General features: G+C 43.8%; 1 protein-coding gene across 1 annotated transcript in view; it reads right to left on the bottom strand.

Annotated features, from left to right (window-relative positions):
- Nucleotides 1-743: 743 nt before the first annotated feature.
- Nucleotides 744-10,860, bottom strand: part of LOC134970152 (speedy protein A-like) — a 50,346-nt gene continuing 40,229 nt past the window's right edge. Inside the window, exons 3-6 of the mRNA XM_063946191.1 lie at nucleotides 4,351-4,409; nucleotides 3,460-3,545; nucleotides 2,979-3,105; nucleotides 744-1,006 (exon numbers count right to left, since the gene is read on the bottom strand). Of these exons, the coding sequence (XP_063802261.1) occupies nucleotides 893-1,006; nucleotides 2,979-3,105; nucleotides 3,460-3,545; nucleotides 4,351-4,368 (345 nt within the window). The 5' untranslated portion in view covers nucleotides 4,369-4,409 and the 3' untranslated portion in view covers nucleotides 744-892. The remainder of the gene's footprint in view (nucleotides 1,007-2,978; nucleotides 3,106-3,459; nucleotides 3,546-4,350; nucleotides 4,410-10,860) is intronic.

Here is a 10,860-nt window from a genome sequence, read left to right as displayed (position 1 = left end):
CGTCCGCGATCAGCACACAGTCTCCCTGGAAGGATGCAGGGGATCCAGGCGGGGTGGCAGAAGGCTGATGGGGTCCACCAGGGGTTAAGTCGCGACGGAGCCTCACCTCACATCCGGCCCGAGCTGGCTCCAAACTCTAGGTCCCGGCTTCTTGCAGGGGGGAGGCCGCAATCCGCAGGAGTGCTTAAAAGCACTCCCCGACTCCGCGGGTCCCCTACGGCAGCAGTCTCCACTAAGGAGAGGTCTCAGAGGGCTGGCTTGGGCGGTCAGGCAAAGGGCATGAGGGGAACAGATAATAAAAGGGCTATTCCTGCAGGAGCTGTGGTGAAGCACGACCACTCTCCACAACGGCCAGGCCACACGCAGCTCATCTTTAACGTCAGTCCTGCCGTTATCAAACTGATGTTGGGACAGTATGATTGATATGAGGCAGAGTCTAATGGCCATGAGGGAAGCAGTGGTCTGCCTGCTGTGGCCTGGTGGAAACTTAGAACGAAATAGAGAACATTACACACGAGAGGTCTTGTTACCTTACTTATTGAACCACCCTTGTGTGTATTTCCAATGGTATCTTCCTTTTCCAAGAATGCCCTGTGGTTCTCAATCCCCGCTTTCTATGAGCTCTGAGCACCTCAGATTTGTTACCCTTATACCCTGTCTGTCTACATTTTACCAATACAGATTCTCCTAATGTATGTTAATAATAAGTTTGTTAAATAAAAGAGCAGGGACAGTTTTGCTGTTTTCACTATGCTGATTTTAAGTTTTAACACATAGTTTTCAGTAGATTTTATTCCCCAGCCTGCCACAGAGGAATGGTAAGGGCTGAGGCAGGTTACACTGATGGTAGATAGGCGCCACTGGATGTTCCGGCGTTACAGCCTGATGGTCTTCATTTTTTCCTCCGTTTGTTTGCTGGGCCACCTCCCGGATAGCTCCTTTTAGCCCCGCCTTGACAGAATTTTCGGTGCCTCTCCCAGGCCCAATGCTTGTCTGCTCTTATTACCTGGTGAGAAAAACAAAACCTGTAATTCAACTAATGAGGGTCACATTCAGCTCACAGGTTGCAAGTTGGCCTTCCATGATGTACAATACAGGTTCATACAATATATTGTGGGTTTTAAACATTTTTGGGCAAGCAGTTGTCACATTTGTTAAACATTCTCAGCGGATGATTTTGTTTCTTGGGTTATTATTCTCTATTCATATGTTACCGCTATTCTTAAAGGACACTGATATAAAACTAAAATAAAGCTTTATTTAAACTGAGTCAATCTCCGGCCTCGGGAGGTATTAATCTTGCTTGTATCAGAAGTTATGCTTTGGCTACTCATTGGCTGTGAATCTCTGATGAATTTGCTAATTGAGGATTGGAACAGTCCTTTTGTCCTGATATTTCACTCCCGAGTCTTTTTACATGAGACCCACGACTTTCCCGTCTTCAGATGCCAGCAGTTTATTACTCACCACTACATGCGCTGCATGGCGTTTATCCCGCTCCTGAATGGGTATATCCAATCACAATACTATTTTTCTTCCTCATAACACAGGGTGCCAAGGACCCTGTGTGTCTGGCTCAACTTTATTACACACTTGGAGCCAACAAGGTCTCCTCTTGGTTTTCCAAATTTCGGATGAACAGACGCTTAAAATACTCCCCTTTGATCAGCTGCAAGAGGCGTTTCCCCGCCTGTCCATCCCTCTATTTGTATATTATCAAATTCATAGCTATGTACTGTAGCTAAAATACTTTCCAAACTAATGGAAGCGGATAGGACGCATGAGCTAGATGGTGGCAATTATTGCTGCTAATAGGTCCGCTGGGGGATATCCAATTAGCCCCGATGCGGCGCACTCCTCCCCTGATGCAGAGCAGCCAAAGCATAGTCCACGATAAGTGTCCATCAGAGTCACGATAACAACTGGGATCGGGAACTTATCCTAGTTCCCATGTGTTAGCTCACGATCGCAGGTACGTTTTCGAATGGTAACAACTGGCTTTAATTGGAGACCACGATAATGACCATCAGTCATAAATCGCTATATCATGCCATTTTTTGTTATCTTAAAATGGATCTCAAGTAATTGGATACCCCCTTAGGAATGGCCCAGTATCTGGGGCTGATGCAGAGTTGGCTGCAAAACGCATAGCTTACCATTCTGATAGTCATAGGTAAAACCAGTGTACTTCCACCCATATGCAGACACCGAGGCACATGCTGCACACACTTATGTATATTTGCAGCCATGTTTTAAACGGGTTAGGTATGCGTGACCGACTGTCAGGAGACCGCCGGTAGCCATACAGATGGTGGAATGCTGGTGTGGGGAGCGCAACAAGCCCCTTGCGGGCACGGTGGCTGGCTGTTCTTGCCACAGGTTCTATTCCTACTCTATGTGTCAGGGCATGCCGACCGGCGGGATTGTGAGCGGGCGGGATCCAGGGGTCAGTATTGTGTCATATAACTGTATTCCGTTTTAAACCATTTCTAACAAATACATTTGTGAAACAGCTCCTGGGAAAAGTTTTACTTAAACAAAAAACAGAGCTTGATGGGGAAACAGCGCACTGGATTACTTAATTTTAGAAACCGGTATCTTGTATTTAATCTTGAAAAACAGATTAGTTCTAGAATGAACAATTGAGTATAGATAATGAATTAATTTGAGCCGGCGGTGCTCCCAGGAGTTGTGAAATAAACTTATAGAAAAAGGAGACGGAAGGACAACTCTCTATGTTGGGGCACTCGTTTATACTATAGTATAAACGAGTGCCCCAACATAGAGAGTTGTCCTTCCTTCTTTTTCTAAAAGTTTTACTTAAACCTGGACACAGAGAACAGAATCTATGCCTGAATGATACTGTACAGCTGGGGTGTTCTGCGACAAATTACACAGTACAGTGTGTACAAGAGGTGTTACTCCGCTGTCCCACAGTGTGCTCCATGACATTCTCCAAATTCTGCTGCCTCACTCACCTCTACCAATTCTACCATGGACACAAGCGTCCGGTACTCCAGTCTCTTCCATAAGGCGTCTGTCTTCTCCTGGAAGTTGGTGATTGGCATATCGAAATCATCCTCCTTCATCTGATTTGCCAGAAACCTGCAGAAACAGGAAATCACTGGTTTGTGCTATGTTACCATCAATTTTGCAAATGAGGTCATTTATGGTGATAAGTTCATGTGTAATCACTGTGAAAAGTACATTTGTATTGCCAATGTAAACACTAATTAAATATCTTTAACTGGTAAATATATACTTAGTACCCTAGTGTGCTGACTGGTGTTCTGAGAACGATGTACTTTTATTCTACAGCAAACTAGGTAAAGAGAGGGGGAAATATTTCTCCTAAAAATATCCTGTACATTGTTATGCTGTGGTCACACTCCTAGTCCCTAGTCTTTTGGGATATATCATTTTGTTGTATCTGACTAATCAATGAATAAATATACTTACAGTGCGCAGTAAAAATTTCTGCTCGTATATTCAGTTACCCTGAGCTTGGCTCTCTTGAAATATATGAAGGTCATCGCCAGTAGGTACTAGAATAGAAATATCAGTTACATAGTGAGAAATGCATGTGTACATACCCAGCCATTCTATTTCCCAATGTTCAGGCCCATTCCCTGTAGCAGAGTGGTCATTACTATGGGATTTGGGGACATAGTTTGGGGGATGTGACTCCTGCCTGGGCAGATTAGGGACGTGGCTTAATATATCCTGATTTCCAAATCCAGGCCTGTAGGTAAGAAAGCGTATAATCACATTGCAGATAAGCTTACACCCAACACAAACTCATGCTGGAAGAGACTGGGCTGCCTGGCTAATGAGAAATAAAGGAAATTTCTAGGCAGCCTCCTCTGTAAGCGGCATCGGATCATCTGAGATACATCGCCAACTGCAGAATAGATCAGGACAACACAGTCCCAATCGTGATGTGGCGGCACAGAGCCCTGACATTGGGACTATCCTGCTGAGATCTTCATCACTGGGGTGTGCTATATACAGATGGAGCCGGACTCATCTGAGACGGCTCCATCACAGGCGTATACTCCCGACGTTTACTAGGCGATCTGTCCACCTAGTCACGCCGGCAGTGAGCAGAGACACTTCCATTCTGACAGTCTCTGTCTGTTCAAGTGAATAGGGTACGTCTTTGACGCAGGGGCGCATGCCCGGCCGGACAGAGACGCTCTCGGAGCTAGGCGTGCCTGGGCGGGCGCTCCTAGTCACAGACAGAGCCACGACTAGCTTAGCTCCATCTGTAGATGTGTATGCTATATATTACACACTATTTAGGATACAAATAATAAAACAGTGATAGTGAAGTAACAGTAAATGAAATACCTTGCCTGACATTAGCATCTCTGTGTCCTTTTTCAGGAACCTCCTGATGGAACTTTCCTCTGCAATGAGAAGCAGAAAATGTTCACAAGTTAAAAGACTTAGGGGTATATTTACTAAGATTCGTAATTGTCGGGATTTGGAGGGAGATTAAACACGGATGACATCGGTAGTGTGAATTTGCAACTTTTTGTTTTTTTTACGACTCATTTACTAAGCTGTTGTATTCTGCATTTTCATTTTTTCCGATGCAGATGTCATTCGTAATTTCGGCCAGTGTTTTACGGGAGTGATTAGTAAAACACTGCCGCACTTAACACAATGAATCCCGGCCGGATCTGTGAGATCCGTGCAGGGCTTCATTGTGTATACTATAGTAAGTGTGTAAAGTGTTAAAAAAATTAAAAAAAATTGCGTGGGGTCCCCCCTCCTAAGCATAACCAGCCTCGGGCTCTTTGAGCCGGTCCTGGTTGTAAAAATACGGGGGGGGGGGGGGACTGACTGGGGATCCCCCATATTTAAACAACCAGCACTGGGCTCTGCGCCTGGTCCTTGTGCAAAAAATACGGGGGACAAAAAACTTAGGGGTCCCCCGTATTTTTAACACCAGCACCGGGCTCCACTAGTCAGAGAGATAATGCCACAGCCGGGGGACATCTTTATATTGGTCCCTGAGGCCCTGGCATTAAATCACCAACTAGTCACCCCTGGCCAGGGTACCCTGGAGGAGTGGGGACCCCTTAAATCAAGGGGTCCCCCCCTCCAGCCACCCAAGGGCCAGGGGTGAAGCCCGAGGCTGTCCCCCCACCCATTGGTGGTGGATGGGAGGCTGATAGCCATTTGTGTAAAAAAAGAATATTGTTTTTCACATGGAACCCCTTTCACCGACTGGCGGGACCACCCCGTGACTGTCAAAGAGGGTCCCTTCAGCCAGTCAGGGAGCGCCACGTTATGGCACTCTCCTGATTGGCTGTGCGCTCCTGCACTGTCAGTCAGGCGGCGCACTGTGGATACAATGTAGCACAGCGGTGCTACATTATATCCAATGGAGGGAACTTTGCGGTCTGCCGTAGACCGCGAGGTTAAATGGGGCCAACCACAAGAGTGAAAGTAAACACAAAATCAATATTTAAAAAAAAAAAAAAAAAAATTGTTAATTTAGAACTTACCCAACAGCCAAACATCTGGGATCTTGCTGAATTCAAAATCACAAGCCAACGATGACTAACTTAGAATAAAGGAGTCATGGGCTGACCCAGGAAAGCCCACAAGTAGATTGGTAATCATCATATTGGCATCACAAACCATCTGAATGTTAATCGAATGGAAGTGCTTTTGATTTTGAAAATATTCCTCCAAATCCCTTGGTGGTGTGAGTGCCTTATGGGTACAGTTTATTGCGCCCCGCATATTGAGAAACCAATTTTTTTGGAAAAAGGCCAATTTTGTCTCAGATCTTTCGCTGTCCGTAACTGGGAATTTGATAAACTGGGTCGTCAATTTGCGGAATGCCTTAAGGACCTGTGTTAAAATACGTGAAAGGGACGATTGCACAACACCAACTGATTGGGACAATGTTGGCTGAAAAGTGCCTGACGCCAAAAAATGTAGTGCAAACAGAAATTTGGTCATCACATCCAACAGCTCATACAGTGAATAGATTGCACCACGGAATAAGTGATACATTTGTATCACCTCCGTCTCATGGAGACCCCCCAGTATATGCCTAGTACAATACAGGCGTGGACGTGGAATGTACAGTAAACACGAACTGACTCACCACATGGAACATTTACCTGAGCACTTTCTTCCTCGCCATGACCTGCTGTGTTGCCACACCAGCCTGGATCATGAACATCAGACAGCTTAAAAAGCTGGTACCACAAAAAAACGCATATTATCACAAAAAAACTAAATAAACAGCAGACTGTACAATGCTGTGTGCTTTCTCCCAGTTCCATGAAGTTGGGACAATATCCTGTCAGGAAACTCATCCTGTCAGGATCAAAGTAATGCATCATGGGGTTTGGAGGGAGAAATAAGAAAAAAATATGATAAAAATGACAGAATTTAGTGAATTTAAAAATAAAGAACGGGTACTGTCATAAAAAACAACCTTTCTAATGACAACTGAAAAAATAAACATTCACACCACATTTCACCATGTCAGAGTAGGTGAAATGATAACGTGGGAAAACGGACTAGATCGACTGAAAAGTTATCACTCTCATATAATTGGACATTATTTTCGTGATAACTCTGGCCCTCATTCCGAGTTGATCGGTCGCAAGGCGAATTTAGCAGAGTTACACACGCTAAGCCGCCGCCTACTGGGAGTGAATCTTAGCTTCTTAAAATTGCGACCGATGTATTCGCAATATTGCGATTACTAACTACTTAGCAGTTTCTGAGTAGCTCCAGACTTACTCTGCCTGTGCGATCAGTTCAGTGCTTGTCATTCCTGGTTGACGTCACAAACACACCCAGCGTTCGCCCAGGCACTCCCACCGTTTCTCCGGCCACTCCTGCGTTTTTTCCGGAAACGGTAGCGTTTTCAGCCACACGCCCCTGAAACGCCGTGTTTCCGCCCAGTAACACCCATTTCCTGTCAATCACATTACGATCGCCGGAGCGAAGAAAAAGCCGTGAGTAAAAATACTTTCTTCATAGTAAAGTTACTTGGCGCAGTCGCAGTGCGAACTTTGCGCATGCGTACTAAGCGGATTTTCACTGCGATGCGATGAAAAAGAACGAGCAAACAACTCGGAATGAGGGCCTCTATTCTTTACTATTGGGAAACTTTTTCGGGAGACGGCAATACTGGCGAAAACTTAACAGGTAATTATACTGTGGAAAGTGGCTAAAAGTATACGTCGAAAAAATACCACTCAAAAAAATGTACCATGTGACATCACATATGCGGGAGAAAAACGCTTATCGGATCTAATAGGATATCCCCACAATGTCACACATAGTATTTTGATTTTCCATGTGGTGCTCCCACATTATGTGCAATCTGCTGACATTGAGGAAAAGCAATTGGCAACATCCTATCTTTGAAGCTGCTGTTCCCCCTTATCCAGCAAGCTGTCCCTTTTCTAAAAGGCAATTCCTCTGTTCTGCTTACAAATAGTGATGTGTGCTGGACCATTTTTGCTGGATTTGGCTCTGATTCGTCATCCGGCTTTGGATTTTGATTTGCTGAACTGCCGTGACTGGTTTTGGATTTTTTTTTAAATTGACAAAAAAAGATATCCTTGTTCATTGCCATCCTCATCCTCATCAGTGTGTACATCATCCTCACACAATATTATTTCATCCCCGCTGGAATCCACCATTAAAAAAGTCTATGTACTTTGACTTAATTACCGGAAAATGCCTTCCTCGTAGAATTTCCAGTTCATTTTGATAATCTTTTCCATATTTTGAGGAAGTAGCCTCCTACACCAATCGCTGACAAAGTTCCCATCTGTGCTGAAAACTCTCCGAGTACACAATGGAGGGTGGGCAGCTTAAGTAATGTTTTGGTAAAAAAAAGGAGCAGACTAGATGGGCCAATCGGTTCTTATCTGCCGTCAAATTCTATGTTTCTATTATGTAAAGCCAGTTTGAACACGGGCCTCCAAATTGCCTTTTTTCCTTCCAGTACTTGAAGGGACTCTGTGAAATGTCTATTTCTACAGTGTCATGAAAACAATTCTCCACCATTCGTTAGATGGTGGCCATATCAGATGGAGTTACGGTAGAGGTGTCACTAATTTTAGGCAATTCTTTTAGACCCGACCAGAGGTCAAACTGTTGGGTTGATTTATCTGCATCGCCAATGGATCTTTTGGGAAAGTTTGGTTTTTTTCTGGCTGCTACTGAAAAAACTGAATGAGGAGACGTTGTAGTGCCAACTTGCTCACCAGGAGCTCTTTGCATCTCTTAAAATCTGGATCAGTTGGAATGAAAGACACAGGTTACAACTTAAACTTAGAATCAAGCAAGGTTGCTAAAATGTAGTTATCAGAATTCAAGATATTGGCAACCCGTGAATCCTGGAGAAGCAAATATAGGACTTATTATACACACTGAGGAAGCCGCCGAAGATATACCAAGGCGGAGAAACGCGTATGTGGATAAGTGAGTTTAAAGCCGGCCGGCTAAATCTTTCATCAAGTGACTGCCAGATATACTTTGCATGCTGTCTCACTAACTTACTAATCTACTCAGTACCCGGACATCCGGGCCCCAGTGCTAAGGGGGAATAGGGAGCACGCTCTCGCACCTGAGTATTATTACATCTTATTCAGAGACAGCTTTGACACCCTAGTGCTAAAGGGAAGGACATATTACAAGCTTGTCATAATTGCACTAACAATACTGCTTTGCTGACTTACGATCTATGGGACAGTTCATAACCAATGACTGAAGCAACTTTCCATAATTTCTTTGCTGCCATAGAAACAAACGGACATTAGACGGAATACCTCACATTGCAGGGACGCCTGCAATGTTATAGGAGTCACCTAAGGGCAGTTATTATAGTTAGTGGAACGACTATATGTGCACTAATTTCTTAATGTATGTTTTTAGGAGTAATTTTCTCTTTGCATAATAGTTAGGTGTTATATAGAGGCACTAAACGTTTATATTTATGATCCGTGCAATATATGAAATCCGGCCGGTGATTGTATAATTATATACATTTTATATATTTTTACTGTGGGAATGAATAAAACCTTTAATTGAATGCTAAGCGCAGTTCCAGTTTCTGTTTTTTTCTTGCTGTATTTAAGTGGTGGCAGAGGAACCAAGCCCCAGGAACGTGCGGCTAACATTCGATTTAAACATTAGCGCCCAATTCTGTGTTTTGACTTATTATACAAGTCCGTAATACTTTGCGGATTCGCTTTGTTTAATCTCCTCCTTCAATTTCTCCAGCTGATTTCCAAAAGCCTAATTAGGGGAATCACCTTACTCAAGCTAGCAGAAAGTACCCTCCACTATGCTGGGATAAGGTACATTCACCCTTCTCTCCCAATGTCATGGCTTGTTGTAAAGCTATAGATGGCTTTTTGCTCCATCCGCTGAAGCATATAAAGGGTGGAGTACCACCTTGTTACCACCTCTTGCTTCAGATGATGGCAATGCAGATTAAACTGTTCTTGCAGGTGCTACAATCTCCTGCATGCCGCTGCTGTATGCTGAAAATGTCCCAAAATTATTCAGATAGCATCTTCTGCACGACCCTGTCATTTTTTAAAAAGCCCTGTACTACTAAGTTGATCGTGTGAGCAAAACAGGGGACGTGTTGGAATTCACCCAGCTGTAGTGGTTTCATAATATTTGTGGCATTATCAGAAACCACAAATCATGAGGAGAGTCCAAGTGGGGTAAACCATGTTTTTATGACATCTCTTAATTTTTCTAAGAGGTTGTCAGTGGTAGGCCAATAATGACGGTTTTTTAATGTTCTGTTACAGCCAAAGAATGGCTTTTTGGCTAAAATAGAACCGAGATGGAATTTGGTACCGGGGACACAGGACCTCAATTAACTGTGTAAATCTCACTGCATTAATGGCGGATATTGGATGCAGATCTAATACTAGTATAGTCGTGATGACGTCAGTAATATGCTGTGCAACTGGGTGAGAGCTGTTATACTTGCTTCCCCTTGCAAAGGATTGTCGCACAGTCAATTGATTTTTTACAATTCTACTAGTCTTCTTAGTCCTCTACTGGGATGAAGAACCACCCTAAGCAGCAGCAGGCCTAGCGCTCAAGGATTCTTCAGAGGAATCGTGGAATGGGGAGGAGTCACTTAGCCTTAAATTGGATGCAGGACTACCTCTGATGATTACTGAGGATATTGAGGATGAAGGTGTTGGCAGTGGAGATTGCAGGTGCTGGGATCTAGTTGAGAGAAGAGAGTAAGCTGATGCTTGAGTGCTTGTTTATTTTTAGCACCAGCTTTTGAGGTTATTAATAACTTGTCATGAGCTTGCTGTAAATGATGTAACAGGATGAAGGTTCCTAGATGCTACTTACTGTGGTTCCACAAAGGCAACAGATGGCTTGACAAATGTTGTCAGGATTTGGGTAAAAATAATTCCAAGGTGGATTTGTTAGTCCAATGCCCAGGCATGACAATAGCCCTCTTCTTATCATGGCCAAAAGTTGCTCCACTGGTGCCTGACTTACACAAAGAACATCCACAACATCCTCATTAGCCCCAGCATAAGCCTAATAAATATTTTCCTCATCCTTTTGCAATTCCATAGTGGCATCCTCAATTTTTATGTCATCGGCTATACTTCTGCTGCTCATCCCCACATTTGCAGAGGGAGCATAAATAGTGGAAGGCGGCTTCTCTGAGAGTACAGAATCAGAATAATCAGGCTCACACATAACACTTTTAGACACACTTATACTCTCCTCAGGAATTTATGACATTTCTGTTTCTATATGCAGTTTGTTCTACTGCCTTAGAGGTTTTCAGGTTTTTTTACACCTCTTCTAGACTCTGAG

This window comes from Pseudophryne corroboree, chromosome 11, assembly GCF_028390025.1.
Source record: "Pseudophryne corroboree isolate aPseCor3 chromosome 11, aPseCor3.hap2, whole genome shotgun sequence".
Classification (NCBI taxonomy): domain Eukaryota; kingdom Metazoa; phylum Chordata; class Amphibia; order Anura; family Myobatrachidae; genus Pseudophryne; species Pseudophryne corroboree.
Note: the sequence above shows the minus strand (reverse complement) of the source record. Positions and strands in the feature narration are given on the sequence as shown.